At 39.7% G+C, this 17965-nt stretch overlaps 1 protein-coding gene across 7 annotated transcripts in view; it reads left to right on the top strand.

Annotated features, from left to right (window-relative positions):
- Nucleotides 1-16958, top strand: part of AHI1 (Abelson helper integration site 1) — a 210232-nt gene extending 193274 nt beyond the window's left edge. For all 7 annotated transcript variants that reach the window (XM_040627827.1, XM_040627825.1, XM_040627822.1 and 4 more), the window contains 2 exons: nt 8143-8245; nt 16353-16958. In XM_040627827.1, the coding sequence (XP_040483761.1) occupies nt 8143-8245; nt 16353-16355 (106 nt within the window). In that variant the 3' untranslated portion in view covers nt 16356-16958. The remainder of the gene's footprint in view (nt 1-8142; nt 8246-16352) is intronic.
- Nucleotides 16959-17965: the final 1007 nt, after the last annotated feature.

Below are 17965 nucleotides of genomic sequence, written 5' to 3'. Positions count from 1 at the left end.
CCCCCCCCCCCCCCCCGCCATTCCAGCAACCCTCAGTTTGCTTCCTGAGATTTAGAGTCTTTTATGGCTTGTCTCCCTCTCTGGTTTCATCTCGTTACATTTTTTCCTCTCTTTCCCTATGATCCTCTGCCTTGTTTCTCAAATTCCACATATCAGTGAGATCATTTGATAATTGTCTTTCTCTGACTGACTTATTTCGCTTAGCATAATACCCTGTAGTTCCATCCACATCATTGCAGATAGCAAGATTTGATTTTTTTGATGGCTGCGTAATATTCCATTGTGTGTATATATACCACATCTTCTGTATCCAGTCATCTGTCAGTGGACATCTGGGCTCTTTCCATAGTTTGGCTATTGTGGACATTGCTGCTATGGACTTTGGGGTGCAGGTGCCCCTTTGGATCACTACATTTGTATCTTTGTGGTAAATACCTAGTAGTGCAATTGCTGGCTCATAGGGTAGCTCTATTTTTAACTTTTTGAGGAACCTCCATAATGTTTTCCAGAGTGGCTGCACCAGCTTGCATTCCTACCGACATTGTAGGAGGGTTTCCCTTTCTCCACATCCTTTGTTTCATTTTGTTTCCTGACTTGTTAATTTTAGCCATTCTGACTGGTGTGAGGTTGGTATCTCATTGTGGTTTTGATTTGTATTTCCCCAATGTCGAGTGATGTTGAGCACTTTTTCATGTGTCTGTTGGCCATTTGGACGAATTCTTTGCAGAAATGTATGTCCATGTCTTCTGCCAATTTCTTGATTGAATTATTTGTTCTTTGGGTGTTGAGTTTGATAAGTTCTTCATTGATTTTGGATACTAGCCCTTTATCTGATATGTCATTTGCAAATATTTTCTCCCATTGTATTGGTTGTCTTTTGGTTTTGTTGACTGTTTCCTTTGCTGTGCAAAAGCATTTTATCTTGATGAAGTCCCAGGAGTTCATTTTTGCCCTTGCTTCCCTTGCCTTTGGCAATGTGTCTAGGAAGAAGTTGCTGTGGCCAAGGTCGAAGAGGTTGCTGCCTATGTTCTCCTCAAGGGTTTTGATGGATTCCTGTCTCACATTTAGGTCTTTCATCCCTTTTGGTTCTATTTTTGTGTATGGTGTAAGGAAATGGTCCAGTTTCATTCTTCTGCATGTGGCTGTCCAATTTTCCTAACACCATTTGTTAAAGAGACTGTCTTTTTTCCACTGAATATTCTTTCCTGCTTTGTTGAAGATTAGTTGACCATTGAATTGAGAGTCCATTTCTGAGATCTTTGTTCTGTTCCATTGATCCATTATGTGTCTGTTTTTGTGCCAGTACCATACTGTCTTGATGATCACAGCTTTGTAATAGAGCTTAAAGTCCAGAATTGTGATGCCACCAGCTTTGGTTTTCTTTTTCAACATTCCTCTGCCTATTTGGGGGTCTTTTATGGTTTGATACAAATTTTAATATTATTTGTTCCATTTCTGTGAAAAAAAGTTGATGGTATTTTGATAGGGATTGCATTGAATGCATAGCTTGCTCTAGGTAGCATAGACATTTTCACAATATTTGTTCTTCCAATCCATGAGCATGGAATGTTTTTCCATTTCTTTGTGTCTTCCTCGGTTTCTTTCATGAGTATTCTATAGTTTGCTGAGTACAGATCCTTTGCCTCTTTGGTTAGATTTATTCCTAGGTATCATATGTTTTTGGGTGCAATTGTAAATGGGATCGACTCCTTAACTTCTTTTTCTTCAGTCTCGTTGTTTGTGTATAGAAGTGCAACTGATTTCCATGCATTGATTTTATATCCTGCCACTTTACTAAATTCCTATGAGTTCTAGCAGTTTCGAGGTGGAGTCTTTTGGGTTTTCCACATAAAGTATCATATCATCTGCAAAGAGTGAGAGTTTGACTTCTTCTTTGCCGATTCGGATACCTTTTATTTCTTTTTGCTGTCTGATTGCTGAGGCTAGGACTTCTAGTACAATGATGAACAGCAGTGGTGATAGTGGACATCCCTGCTCTCAGTTTTTCCCCATTGAGAATGATATTCACTATGGGTTTTTCATAGATGGCTTTTATGATATTGAGGTATGCATCCTCTATCCCTACACTGTGAAGAGTTTTAATCAAGAAAGGATGCTATACTTTGTCAAATGCTTTTTCTGCATCTATTGAGAGTATCCTATGGTTCTTGTCCTTTCTTTTCTTAATGTAGTGTATCACATTGATTTGAGGATGTTGAACCAACCTTGCAGCCCAGGAATAAATCCCACTTGGTTGTGGTCAATAATCCTTTTAATGTACTGTTGGATCCTATTGGCTAGTATTTTGGTGAGATTTTTTTGCCTCCATGTTCATCAGGAATATTGGACTGTAATTCTCCTTTTTGGTGGGGTCTTTGTCTGGCTTTGGGATCAAGGTAATGCTGGCCGCATAATATGAGTTTGGAAGTTTTCCTTCATTTCTATTTTTTGGAACAGTTTCAGAAGAATAGGTGTTAATTCTTCTTTAAATGTTCAGTAGAATTCCTCTGGGAAGCCATGTGGCCCTGGGCTCTTGTTTGTCGGGAGATTTTTGATTACTGTTACAATTTTTTTGCTGGTTATGGGTCTGTTTAGGTTTTCTATTTCTTCCTGGTTCAGTTTTGGTCTCTGGCAATGCATCCATTTCTTCCAGATTGTCTAATTTGTTGGCATATAGTTGCTCATAATATGTTCATGTAATTGATTGTATTTCTTCAGTGTTGGTTGTGATCTCTCCTCTTTCATTCATGATTTTATTTATTTGGGTCCTTTCTCTTTTCCTTTTGATAAGTCTGGCCAGGGCTTTATCAATCTTATTAATTCGTTCAGAGAACCAGCTCATAGTTTCATTGATCTGTTCTGCTGTTCTTTTGGTTTCTATTTCATTGATTTCTGCTCTGATCTTTATTATTTCTCTTCTTCTGCTGGGTTTAGGCTTTATTTGCTGTTCTTTCTCCAGTTCCTTTAGGTGTAGGGTTAAGTTGTGTATTTGAGACCTTTCTTGTTTCTTGAGAAAGGCTTGTGTTGCTATGTATTTTCCTTTTAGGACCACCTTTGCTACATCCCAAAGATTTTGAACAGTTGTGTTTTCATTTTCATTTGTTTCCATGAATTCTTTAATTTTTCTTTAATTTCCTGGTTGACCCATTCATTCTTTAGTAGGATGCTCTTTAGCCTCCATGTATTTGAGTTCTTTCCAACTTTCCTCTTGTGATTGAGTTCCATTTTTAAAGCACTATGGTCCAAAAATATGCAGGGAATGATCCCAGTCTTTTGCTACTGGTTGAGACCTGGTTTGTGACCCAGCATGTGATCTATTCTGGAGAATGTTCCATGTGCACTAGAGAAGAGTATGTATTCTGTACCTTTGAGATGGAATGTTCTGAATATATCTGTGAAGTCCATCTGGTCCAGTGTGTCATTTAAAGCCCTTATTTCCTTGTCAATATTCTGCTTAGATGATCTGTCCATTGCAGTGAGGAGGGTATTAAAGTCCCCTACTATTATTTTATTGCTGTCAATGTGTTTCTTTGATTTTGTTATTGGTTGGCTTATATAATTGGCTGCTCCCATGTTAGGGGCATAAATATTTACAATTGTTAGACCTTCTTGTTGGATAGACCCTTTAAGCATGATATAGCGTCCTTCCTCATCTCTTATTAGAGTCTTTGGTTTAAAATCTAATTTATCTGATATAAGGATTGACACCCCAACTTTCTTTCAATGTCCATCAGCATGATAAATTGTTTTCTGCCCCTTCACTTTAAACCTGTAGGTGTCTTTGGGTCTAAAATGAGTCTCTTACAGACAACATATCGATGGGTCTTGCTTTTTTAACCAATCTGATACCCTCTGTCTTTAGATTGAGGCATTTAGTCCATTTACATTCAGGGTAACTATTGAAAGACATGAATTTGGTGCCATTGTATTGCCTGTAAGGTGACTGTTATAATGTAATGTCTCTGTTCCTTTCTGGTCTATGTTACTTTTGGGCTCTCTCTTTGTTTAGAGGACCCCTTTCAATATGTTTTGTAGGGCTGGTTTGGTGATTGTAAATTCTTTTAGTTTCTATTTGTCCTGGAAGCTTTTTATCTCTCTTTCTATTTTCAGTGACAGCCTAGCTGAAAGTATTCTTGGCTGCATACTTTTCTTGTTTAGTACCCTCCACTTTGGTTACTGGTAAGATTTCTCTCTATCACTGGTTTTGAGCAATTTGATCATGATGTGCCTTGTAATTTTCTTTATGTTTCTTGTGCTGGGGGTTGGTTGGATCTGTAGGTTTATATTTTCATCAAATTTGGAACATTTGGGCCTTTTTTCTTCAGTTGTGTTTTGTTTTATTTTGTTTTTTTCTGCATCCATCTGTTCTTCTCTTTAAGGATTCCAATTACACGTATATTCGGCCACATAAAGGTGTCCCACAGCTCACTGATACTTTTTTTTTTAATTCTTTTTTTTCTATGCATTTCATCTTTCTGTTGCCATGGCTTCCATTTAATTTCTATTAATAGTTGCTACTGCTATGTCTTCAAGTTATCTGATCTTTTCTCTGCAGTGTCTATTCTGACTTTAATCCCTTCCAGTATATTTCTCACCTCAGGCATTTTAATTTTCATCTCTAGAAATTCACTATGGGTCTTCTAGATTTCTTCCATGTGTCTACCTTTTGAGCAGGTGGAATATAGTTATAATAACTGTTTTAATGTTTTTTCTAACATTGTTTTAATGATAATTCTAACATCTGTGTCAGTTCTGGGTCAGTTTCAATCTTTTTATCCTCATCGTAGTTTGTATTTTTCTCTCTCTTTGCCCCTCTAATAAATTTTTATTGGATGCCATACATTGAAATTTTTACCTTTTGGTTGCTAGGTATTTCTGCATTTGTATAAATATCCTTAAACTCTGTTATAGAATGTAGTTAAGCTACTTCGAAACAGTTTGATCATTTCCAGGTCTTGCTTTTTTGAACATTTCAGGTCTTGTTAGGTGGGACCAGAGCCATTAATTATTCCTCACTACAGACACAAATCCCTCTGGGAACTCTATGCAGTGCCCTCTGAGTTGTGAGGTTTTCCAGCCTGGCTGGTAGGAACAAGCACTGTTCTGGCCTCGGGAAGTGTCCTCAGATGCATCTGTTCATCAGTACTTGCTAAATCCTTGAAGGGAACCCTTTGCAGATCTTCCATTCTCTCACTGTGAAGCTTTTTCCTCCCTGGCATTCTGAACTCTAACCACCTCTGTCTTCTCACCCCCTCAGCTGTCAGGGAGTCCACCAGGACCCATGCAGGCTTCATCTGCCTTTGCTATGGCCTGAAAACTCTCAAGGTAGTAAGATGGATGACCATAGGGTTCATCTCATTTATTCTCCATCTCTTAGATAACAGTTTCCTTTATTGCCAGTGATTCATCGTCTTGAAAACTGTTGTTTCATATATTTTGTCCAGTGTCTTTTTGTTTTTTGTTTCTTGTTTTTTGGTGGTGGTTTTAGTCAAGCAGTATATCTAGTCCCAGTTACTGCATCTTGGCTACAATCAAAAGTCTAGATGTATGTGTTTTCAAGGTAATTTTCTTTTACATTGTATATAGATTATTAGAGAGAAAAGGTGGAGAAGATCATACAGTCTGATTTTCCTACAGTGATCAGTGAAAGCCAAAGATGTAAGATAGCATTTAAGTCTTAAAGACCCTGTTGAGACAGGGTGAACAAAAAGAAAAAGACCTAGATGTCAGGATGTTGGGAGCTAAAGTGTGAAAGTGCCTGGGTACCTTGAGGCCAGCAGGTACTCTGTGGCTGGAACAGAGGGCAAAAACTAGGGCCTGCACAGCAAGATGCAGCCCTAGTGTCTTTGGTTATGTCCAGCGTGTGTGTGTGCATGCATGCGTGTGTGTATAATTTTCAGTTGCCAAATACAAAAAAGGTTTCACATAAATGCAGATTTTCTTACTTCTCTTGAAAATAATCTGAAGTTCTGGACCACAGTTCCACAGTCTTCCATGGTATCCCTGAGCTGGAGCTGAGGCAGTGGATTGCCTCCCCTACATGGGTCATCCACTCTCCAGTTTGCCAGGTTATTGTGTTTCCCTCAGCTTGCTTCTCTCATTCACCATATTACTCCCCTGGCCCCCAGAGATACCTGAGTTTTTACTTTAATGCCCCAGGATGGGTTCCCTGGAGAGAGACTGCAAATTATCAGTGCTTATTTTTTGAGCTCAGCCTTTCCTTTCTTTCATTAGTCTCCCCCTTTCGAAATATGTACTTCATTTGTTCTTTCATCTTTTCATTTCTGACCTTTTCCTTCTCAGCCATCTGATTTCATTTTACTTACCTTTATTTCTCCACGTCATCTTCTCCAGCTGCCATAATAGTACCACAGACTGGTCGCTTAAGCAACAGAAATTTATTTTTTCAGTTCTGGAGGCTGGAAGTTCAAAATCAAGGTTCCAACAGGGTTGATTTTTGGTGAAGCCTCTCCTCCCAGCTTGCAGATGGCCACCTTCCCGCTGTGTCCTCACATGGCCTTTCCTCTGTGCGAGTATGGAGAGAGAGAGCTCCGTGCTGTCTCTTCTCTTATATGGACTACCAGTTCCATAGATAGAGCCTCCCCTTATGGCCTCATTTAACTTTAATTAACCTCCTTAAAGGCCCTGCTTCCACTTTGAGAATTAGAGCTTCAACCTGTGAATTTTGAGACAACACAGCTTAGTTCATAGCAGTCTCTATTCAGTCCTACGTATTATTTGATTTTGAAATTCTTTCGTCTGTGTCAAACTCTTCCACCATTCTTAGATATTCTAGAAAGGAGACACTGTCTTCCACTCTTTAAATTTCCCTTTTTTCATTGTTTTTGTATTTTCTTTCTCCTAACATTACTTACACTACTATGCACTCATTCATAAAGTATTTTATATTTTACTCCTATTGTTGAACTGTTTAGAAAGCACATTCCACATCCCACAGGTCAGAATATCAGAGCTTTTTTTTTTTTTTTTTTGGTATAGTTGCCACTAGTCAGTGTTTCATTAGTTTCAGGTGTACAGCATAGTGATTCGATAACTCCAAATATTATACTGTGCTTGCCACAAGGGTAGCTGCCATCTCTCACCATACAACACTATTATAGTCTCATTGACTGTATTTCCTGTGCTGTACCTTTTATTCCCATGACTATTCATTCCATAACTGGAAGCCTGGATCTCCCACTCCCCTCTGCTCCGGCAAACATCAGTTCTCTGTATTTGTAGGTCTGATTCTGCATTTTGTTTGTTTGTTCATTTGTTTTGTTTTTTATATTCCACATGTAAGTGAAGTCGTATGGGATTTGTCTTTCTCTGACTTATTTCACTTAGCATGATACCCCTTAGGTCCATCCATGTTGTCACAAATGGAAAGATCTTGTTCTTTTTTATGGCTGAGTAATAGTTTTATATAAAACTCCACTTAGCGTAATCATAGAGTAGTGTATAGCATCATTGAACCACTATGTTGTAGCCCTGAAACTAATATAACATTGTTTGTTAATTATACTGTAATTAAAAATAAACAAACAGTGTGGACTCGGGCTGCTTCCATATCTTGGCCATAGTAAATAATGCTGCAGTAAACATAGAGGTATATATATCTCTTCAAATTAGTGTTTTCATTTTCTTTGGGTAAATATCCAGTCATGGAATTCCTGGATCATATTACAGCTTTCTTATGCATAAACTTCCTTCACCTTTCTGTGTCACTAAAGAATCTCCTATTATTTCTACACACACGCACACACACACGCACATCCACACACATGGTTTTCCATCTAATTTGATAAAAACTTTCTTTTTTATTTTTTTGATAAAAAAAAATTTTCTGATTTTTCCCAGGCATCTAGTATTTTTCTGAGAGATGTAAAATTGATTTTATTCTGTCCCTTCATCATAATAAAGAAGGAACCCAACCAGCTAAAGGTTCATGTCTCTACATTATTTTGAGCAACTCCCTGCTTCTCACCCCCCAATATAATCACTTATATAGTGTGTCAAATGTTCTTTCAGGTCCTCCTGTTGATCTCCTCTTTCAATTCCCACTGCCCCCGTCCTAAGTCAGAGCCTCATGTGAGAGCAGCTTTCTTATGGGCTCTTGTTTCTCATCTTTCCCTCCTGTAGTTCTGAAGTGGGCAAAGAGCAGAGCCGTGAGGACCGAGGACACATAATGGATATGCACGTGAAGAAGAATGAGCAAACCAGCAGAAAAGTCACCCTAATGGAGGTAAGAGGAAAACCAAGAGAAAGTTGTATCATAGAGTCAGCAGGGAAAGATTTGGGGAGGCATGGTCAACCGTGACAAATGCCAAATAAGTCATGGAGATGAAAAGTACAGCAAAGGGAATATAGTCAATAATATTGTGATACTGTTTTTGGTGACAGGTGATAACTCCACTTAGCGTAATCTTTGAGTAATGTATAGCATCATTGAACCACTGTGTTGTAGCCCTGAAATTAATATAGCATTGTTTGTTAATTATACTGCAATTAAAAATAAATAAACAGTGACAAATGCCAAAGGGAGGAGAAGTAAAATATGGACTGAAAAGTACGCTTTTGGGATTTGCAGCCAAGAGGCCATTTATGCCCTGCAAGAGGAGAGTTTTGATGAGAGTTCCAGAAGCATGAATCCGATTGTCTCCAGTACAAAGGAAGAGATGCTCAGAATAGATTGCTTCTCCAAGAAACTGTACTTCAGAGGAAAGGAAAAGCTGGTCAGCAAGCAGTAGAAAACACAGGATTTAGAGACCTTTATAGAGAGGAATAATGAGAGTAGGTACAAACGGAGAGGAAAGAGCCCCACGAGAGGAGCCACTCAAGATGCAGGACAAGGGGAATAATCCCTGGGGACCAGAGGAAATATACACATTAGAATGTGAAAGAAGGAGGGGTCACTTTTCTACTGAGACAGGCCAGTGAGGCACATTTGTTTAAATGATGATGTTTTCTGGTGGGGGAAGGAATATACGAAGGCCACTGTTCTCTCAGTCAGGCACAGTGAAGTCTGTCTGCCAGAAGTGAGGCATTTCAGCTGTATCACAGCACGCTTAAAGAATTGTCACTGTACGAAAGCAAGATTCAGAATTCTGTAGATTTTAATTATAAAAAAACAGACTCATGATACCAAAATCATATAGCAATATAATCATGGGTTAAGGAATGATTTTTTATCCTTTGTAGCAGAATCAGAAAACATTTTGGAACAAATTTTAATAATGAAAACTTTGAAATGATACATGTCAAAGAGAAAAAACACACCATAAGCAAAATCTAACAAAAAATAACCCATGATGAGGAAGAATTTCCTAAAATATATGACACATAAAGAATTAATACCCTTAACATATTTTTTTAAAAACTCTTGAAATCAACAAAGAAGGAAAATTGACAAAGGGCATTCATAGGACAATTTTACCCTATTGTAGGAAAATTTTCAAGTATACATGCACCAACTCAGTAAAAAGGCTGTTCCTTCAAGCGGTGTTTTAAAAATAGGAAGAAAAAGGGGTGCCTGGGTGGCTCAGTCGGTTGTGTCCAACTTTTGATTTCAGCTCAGGTCATGGTCTCAGGGTCGTGAGATTGAGCCTCACCTTGGGCTCTGCACTCAGCTGGGGGTCTGCTTCTCTATCTCTCTCCCTCCTTCCCTCTCTCTCTCTCTCCCTCCCCCTGCTCGTGCTCTCTCTCTCTAAATTAGATGAGTAAATTTTTTTAAAAATAGGAAGGAAAAAATTGAATTTCTATAAATATAGAGTTGATTAAATTATGAAACCTTTATATAAGAGAATACCATGTAATATTTATTCATTACATTAAAGAAGTATTTTCATAGACATGGAAAGACGCTTATGATAAATTTTTAAGTAAAAGAAAGGTAATTATAAAATAGTTTGTATATAACATGTGCAGTTGACTGTTGAACAACACAGGGGTTAGGGACGCCAACCCCCAGTCCATGCAGTCAAAAATCCACGTATAACTTTGGACTCCTCCAAACACTTAACAATAACGGCCTACTGTTGACTGGAAGCCTTACTGATAACCTAAATAGTTGATTAACACATATTTTGTACGTTATATGTATTATATACTGTTCTCTTACAATAAAGTAAGCTGGAGAAACAAAAATGTTACTAAGAAGATCATACATAAGAGAAAATACATTTATCGTACTATACTATATCAGTATTGTCAGTTTACAGCATCTGTGTACAAGAGCAATCCTCTGTCTGTACCTCCATCATAACTGTCTTATGTGATATGGAACACTGTTGATTACTAACACTGACATCAAAAATGGAAGGATAGGGGCGCCTCGGTGGCTCAGTCGTTAAGCATCTGCCTTCAGCTCAGGGCGTGATCCCAGCGTTCTGGGATCGAGCCCCACCTCAGGCTCTTCTGCTAGGAGCCTGCTTCTTCCTCTCCCCCTCCCCCTGCTCGTGTCCCCTCTCTCGCTGGCTGTCTCTATCTCTGTCAAATAAATAAATAAAATCTTTTTTAAAAAAATGAAAGGATAATGTGAAAATTCATACTTATTTAAAGGTATAACTATTCATGCATTGATAACGAAGAAGCAGCAGTATGGTTGCTTTATGGTGGCCCAGTGTAATCAGTGTAATTGCTCCCCAGTTTCCTCACCTGTATAGGAATGAATGAATTGTTAAGGCATACAGTGTTGTGTTCTATTTCATGATACTGATTGAAAACATTGTTACATTTAAAAAAAAATAACTTATGTGTGATGAAGGGCTGATAAGCCGTTTTTCTGATTAGGGGCGAGAGAGGCATCCTGTACTATAATGTAATTCTTTGAAAGCAAAGTTAAAAAACAGAAAACTAGGGGCGCCTGGGTGGCACAGCGGTTAAGCGTCTGCCTTCGGCTCAGGGCGTGATCCTGGCGTTATGGGATCGAGCCCCACGTCAGGCTCTTCTGCTGTGAGCCTGCTTCTTCCTCTCCCATTCCCCCTGCTTGTGTTCCCTCTCTCGCTGGCTGTCTCTATCTCTGTCGAATAAATAAATAAAATCTTAAAAAAAAAAAAAAACAGAAAACTAGCGTTATTAATTTTACTACCTATCACTGCCTATGTAAGGGTAGTCTGTCCACTTCCATACAAGTGTTGCATATAGTGTTCTATACAGTGAATACTTAGTAATGAGATGACGATGACACAGAGTTAATTACATTTTCACACACAGACGTGCACACATACACAATAGGTAAGTTCATTGACTGTATGGCATGATTATCTACTATTCATCAAGTGGAAGTGGGTCGTCATAAAGGTCTTCATGCTTGTCATCTTCACGTGGAGTAGGCGGAGGAAGAGGGGGAGGAGCAGCTGGTCTCGCTGTCTTGGGGGGTGGCAGAGGTAGAAGAGGAGGCAGGAGAGGCGGGCACACTCAGTAGAACTTTACAGAAATACGTTGTAATTTTTATCTTTTTTGCTTTCTCACTTCTCTGAAAATGCTTCTATATGGGGGGCGCCTGGGTGGCCCAGTTGGTTGAGCTGCCAACTCTTGGTTTCAACTCAGGTCATGATCTCAGGGTTCTGGGATTGAGACCCGAGTCGGGCTCTGTGCTCAGCGGAGAGTCTGTTCGAGATTCTCTCTCTCTTTCTTCCCTTCCCCCTGCTCTCTCTCTCTCAAATAAGTAAATAAATCTTTTAAAAAATGTTTCTATAGGGTACCAATCCTTTTTCCACCATTTGCTTTAGTTTCATTGCCCATATCATAGAAGGGTCCCAGTCATAAAAGAAGTCAAAGCCATTTTGAATGATCAGAATCCTTCTGCTGGACTGTCTACTGTCCAGTGTCAGTTTGTCTTCTGGCACTGCTTCTTCTTACGTCTTTCCTCATCGTCTGACACACCGGTTCAGAGGCACTCCTCTCTATCAAGCTGTCTTCTGTTCATTCCTCTGGTATGGTGTCTATCAATTCTTGAATTGCTCCAAGATCCGTATCTTGAAACCCTTCATCCTGCCCCCCAACTTTTTTGCCATATCTACCATCTCTTTCATGATTTCCTTGATTGGCTCTGCTATAAACCCTGTGAAGTCATGCACAGCATCTGGATACAGTTTCTTTGGCAAGAATCTACCATTTTGGTCTTGATGGCTCTCATGGCTTCTTCTGTAACAATGATGGCATCTTCAGTGGTGTAATCCTTACATATTTTCATGATGTCCTCTCTGTTGGGGTTCTGTTCCATAGCATTGACAGTCCTTTCCCTAGAGTGATGTGTGTAATGAGCCTTAAAGTTTCATATGCCCCCCCAAACTAGAGGCTAAATTAGAGACATTGTGTTTGGGGACCAGTAGACCATATCAGTGCTTTCAGTGTCGAATTCATGGGGTTTTGGGTGGCTAGGAATATTGTCCAATATCAAAAGAACTTTAAAAGGCAGTCCTTCACTGGCAAGGTACTTCCTGACTTCAGGAGCAAAGCATCAATGGAATCAATCCAGGAAAAAGGTTCTCATTGTTCAGGCCTTTCTGTTGTACAACCAAAACACCGGCAGTTAGTCTTTACCTTTTCCCTTCAAGGCCTTGGGGTTAGCAGCCCTATGGATAAGGGCAGTCCTAATCATAAACCCGACTGCATTTGCACAACACAGTAGAATTAGCCTATCCCTTCTTGCCTTCCTTAAATCCTGGCGCTTGCTTCTCTTCCTCACCAACAAATGTCCTTTGTGGCGTTTTTTTCAGAATAAGGCACTTTCATCTGCATTAAAAATCTGTTCAGACAGATATCCTTGCTCCTCGGTGGTTTTATTAATGGCCTCTGGGAACTCCTCAGCTGGCTCTTGGTGGGCAGAACTGCTTCTCCTGTGATATTGACTTTTTTTAAGCCAAACCTCTTTCTAAAATTATCAAACCATCCTTTGCTGGCATTGAATTCTCCAACTCCGGATCCTCCACCTTCCTTTTGCTTTAAGTTGTCACATAATGATTTTGATTTTCTTGAATCATATTAGAGTCTATAAGTGCATCTTTCTTATATCAGTCCTATGCACACATGAAAGCTGCATTTTCAATACAAAATAAAAAGGTATTTTGCAGGGGCACCTGGGTGCCTCAGCCAGTTAAGTGTCTGCCTTCGGCTCATGCACACACACACACTCTCTCTCTCTCTCAGATAAAGAAATAAAATCTTATAAAAAAGTATTTTGCAAAACATGCAGGGTTTTCATGCCTGCTGGTGTAGCTGCAGCAACGACTTCACGAGTTTCCTTTTCTTTTTTTACAATGGTCTTTATGCTGTATTCATTTATCTTGAAAAATGCAGACAACCACAGGTGTCAATCTGTGCTAGGTATCTCAAGAAATTCAAGTTTTTCTGGTAATGTCATGACTTTTCTCTGCTTCTTGGTAGCACTTCCAGCATCACTGGTGACACTTGGCCTGGGTCCCATAGTGTTATTCAAGATTTACAGTATTACACTAAACACAGTGAAAAATATGCAGGAGCTGCGAGAGATCACTTTTTACTGTGATACGCAATTTACTGGAGAGACGAGCTGCTCACATGTATATGTTTCTATATATTTTATGGTAGTAAATAATAAAAAAGAGACTAGTATCTATTTTATGAATTTGTGACATACCTTTTTCTTAGTTTTCCTTTTTATATCTCTAAGCTAGTTTGCAAGTTTTTTCAAGTTGTCACAAATCTCCAAAAACTTTTCCAACATACTTATTGAAAAAAATCTGGGTCTAAATGGTCATGCGTTTCAAACCTGTGTTATTCAAGGGTCAACAACGTGCCTAAAATATTGAACAATATACATTTAAAAAAATGTCAGTAGTTCCCTCTGAATGGTGGTGGTGTGGTGATTTTTTTTTCTTTCATTTTACTTTGTGTAGTTTTTAATTTTTCTACTGAACATATATTGATATCTACTACTTGGTCATTTCTTTTAAAATGAAAGTAATTCTAGAAATTTTCTTATATAGTCCATTCTTTCTACATTTGCAGAAACCAGGGTTTCAGAGTCACAGGTAGAGTGCCTGAACTAGACCTTGATCTTCTGGCTCCAAGTTCAGAGCTGTTTCTGTTCCACGGTGCTCAGTTAGTTCTGAGTGGATGGCAAGTGCTTACAGGCAGGGGCTCTACTATGCTCGCCTCCTTTCTCCCCAGTACTTAGCCTGGTGTCTGGCCAAGTCGTAAGCCTTCAGGGAATATTTACTGGATTGAATTTCTTGCAGGGCAGGGCCCCGTATTTTTATGAGTCTTATTTTTCACACGTAACATACACACAAGCACTAACCCAGTTTCATATTCATTTTCCAGAATCTTAGTATGCAGATTTTTCTTTCTCTTTCCATGTAATTTGCCTTGAAAAAGAAGGCCCTCACTTTGTTATTTTCTACCTGCGTTAGCATGTGGGGCCACATCATGAGGAGACACCTCGGAGAAAGACCGCATTTGAATTCGCTCTGGGGTCTTTCGGTTGGATGGCCTCTCTTCCCTTTCAGCAAATCTCCATCCACTGCCTCAGCTTTTCCGTCCCGTACTGTCAGCGCTTGTCGTGCTCACACGCCACTCCCGTGTCCCCCTTGTCAGAGGTGTGCCCTGGACGTCTCTCCTCCTTTCCCTCTCCTCTGTCCCTTTCCCCCCTCTCATGGGCGGTCTTTGTCATCCTGTGTCCAGGGCTCCTTCCTCTTCTTAGTCCGATTCACTTCCCTTAAAGATATTATCTACACTGCCTACTTCAGCCTGTTCTAGTTACATTTCTCCAGAGGGTTCCCCCTCCTGAGGGTCCTCTGCCTTCTCTGTTTATTTTCAGAGTGCAGGCTCCACCTGATAAGTGTCACTTGTCCTACATCCTCTGCACGTGCAGGGTCCAGCTCGCTCACTTCCAGCTGTTCTTCTCTCCCTTCCCTTTTCTGTTTTTCTTCTTTGTTTTTGTGACCACTTTTACAAACGCCTCCTCCCACTCTGTTTTGCCTTGTTATTCCTCTAAGATCCTCTTACCCTCCTCACGGCCCCTTGCAGATGTTTGTAGGGTCTCTCAGGCACTTGTGCCCAGCATCCGTTTGAACCTTTTCTACTTTCTTTCACATTTTTCTTGGGCCCTAACTTGGGACAAGTTTTGTGGGCAGTCCATGTATGCACACAGGGGCAGAAGTGAATGTGACACCCTTTTGTGGCCCCTCGTGCCATGGCACCTTGGCACCCTGCATCTGTGCCATTTTACACTCTGCTTTAGGAGCTCTCGTGAGCCTCACTTGAAACGTTTTTGGACGTTTTGCGTGCACTCCCCGCTTATCTGTGGTAGCTCTCTTCAACAAAGTTCAAGTCAGGAAACACAGACTGACAGAGGATTTCCCCCCCTCATGCGTAAATGTCGCTCATCAAAAAAGATATCAAAAAAGATAGCGTAACTATTTATTTAAGATCGAGCCTGTCCCTGAAAACACAGATGTTGCCCGCGCCTCCTGTGCTACCAGGGAAGGACCTCAGGAAGTGGTTAGTTAGCCTGCCCTCTCTTGGCCCGATGCTCCAGCTTTTACTTGTCTCAGGAGTGGTCAGTGGCACTGACCGCCACCCTAACCAGACTCTTAAGCTGCCTTCGTTTTCTCGGAGCCATCAAGCGTGAAGCCCTTGCTGTTCAGAGGAAGGACAGCAACATTTTTGTCTAAGTCTAGATACTGACCGCTGGTGTGTGAATAATGGCATTAAAGAGCGTCAGCTTCAACACCACCAGCTAGTTTTTGTGTACTTCCTACAGGGTCTCTAAGAACCTCCTTGTTTCATCCACATATTGGTTCTTGATTTTTCTTAATGGTATAATTTGCTTTATTTTAGAGGGGCATTCAGATGCATAATCAACCATCACTATCACATGCCATTTTTTGGATTTATTCAAAAAAATATAATAGTAAAAATAGACACAGCCATTGACCAGATGGAAGAATGTTATTTAATAAGATGGTCTGTATCCTTTCCATTTACTAACCTTGGATCATCATCCGTGACAGTTTTTTTCCCCAGTGAGTGAACTTTACGAACTCCGATTGCCTGCTCTTAATTTCCGGAAGTTGCCCCAGGTTTGGAGTGCTTGGTATCTGTATTTGAGAAGTGTATTTCTTTTTCACTTGTCAGTGCCAGAGCAGGCCGTATGCATCTGCTGATGCATCCGCTCGGAGATGTTAATAGTGTGATCAAGAAGCAAAGGTGATTTGTACTTTGGTCTTACTCGGGTGTGTGTGTGTGTGTGTGTGTCGCATGGCGTGTTTATTACCCATGCCATTGTAGGAGCACACCGAAGTTTGGTTGTGGGCAAAAGACATTGTTTAAGTTCATTGAGCACATTTTGTTTACTTTTCTCCTAGTAAAGAGTTGGCGAAGAATGAGGAGACGACCAAATACACAGAAATGAAATGACAGATTAAACCAAAAGGAGTTTCTCTTCAGAGTCAAGAATTTTCAGATACTAAGGAAGAAAGGAAGGATCCACAACTTCTTGTCCTCATGAAAGAATCTAGAAAAATCAGAAGTGAGGTATAAGTAAAAAAATAAATGTGGCCTTTTGACCTTCATTGTTACAAACCATTGTGATTGTAGTTGATCAAAGTATTGGTACTTGTATATATTAGTAATTACATCAGAATTACATGACCACTGTTGGAAAACCCATAAAGAACAAAACATAATTGCTATTCAACCAACATGAAGGAAAAGTGTTTACACTGTTAGGATGTCCATTAAGCAATCATTTAATATTATTATACCTGTAAGTGGTTGTGGGTGTGATGTTATGTTTAGAATATGAAGGTATGCTTTTGAAATTTAGCTTTGCTTAAGAGATAAGCAGCTTCAGAATATTGTGTATTCTAAATGGTCCCAGTGAGAAAGACATTAAAAGGGAGCAAATTTGTTTGTTTTGAATGGATCATACATGTAACTTGATACATAAAAACTAAACTGGCCTTTGGCTAGATTGGCAGCAGTGTGTCAAATTTCTTTACTTTTTAAAAAAAGCATTTCATATTTAAGCATATAAGTCATTTGTAGACTTACATTGTTGAATATTTATTTTAGTCTTAACATTTGTTCTTAAATTATTACATTGCATTATTTATTGCTTGAGTTCCATAATTAATGGTGTTATTACTATGTGACTATATATTTTAAAGTGTTACAATAGGAAAGGTCTTTTTTTTTCTTGACTCCTTTCTCAACAATGTGATTATAAGTCTGTCAATAAAATATTTAACCCCACAAATGTGGTCAAAACTAATATAGTATCAGAAAACTTACTACCAAATTAGACAATTGAATCAATTAAAATAAGAAGTGAGAAAAAGTGTTGGGCATTGAGGTGTAAATTTTGCCCAGATGTATACCCGGTGTGAAATATCTTCTAGTAAAAATATGTTTGGCTCCTATCCCTGCACATGTTGTAGAGGAATGAACATTGGTAAACATGCCCCTGGTGTGTAGAACTTAAAGGGGGAGCATATGTGAAAGTGGTGAGTGGCACCCATGTTGGCAGAAGCCCTCAGTGATCAGCCCCGAAATCTGCTCCGGTGGCACCGAGCTCCCGTAGTCCTGGACCCACATGGCTGTCCTCCAGGTACAGCTGGGCCCAGGCAGCTGGAGTCACCCTTGAGCCAATTTATTTTGTCTGTCTTGTGAATGCACTTGGTAATTACAAAATAAAATATGCATCTGTCTGCAGTTTCAGCTCATAGTTTTGAAATATGTATTGATTCTCAGATTTAGGTGTTAATCACAAAGGATTTCAACAAGTTGCAGAAAGATTTTAAAACAAGACAGGGCGCCTGGGTGGCTCAGTCAGTTAGGCATCTGCCTTCACCTCAGGTCATGATCCTGGAGTCCCAGGATTGAGTCCTGCATCAGGCTCCCTGCTCAGTGCGGAGTCTGCTTCTCCCTCTGGCCCTCACCCCACTCTTGTGCTCTCTCTCTCTCATGCTCTCTCTCA

The sequence above is a fragment of the Ursus maritimus genome, unplaced genomic scaffold (genome assembly GCF_017311325.1).
Source record: "Ursus maritimus isolate PB19 unplaced genomic scaffold, ASM1731132v1 scaffold_13, whole genome shotgun sequence".
Taxonomy (NCBI): Eukaryota; Metazoa; Chordata; class Mammalia; order Carnivora; family Ursidae; genus Ursus; species Ursus maritimus.
The sequence above is the reverse complement of the archived record's forward strand: the minus strand, read 5'-3'. Positions and strand labels throughout refer to the sequence as shown.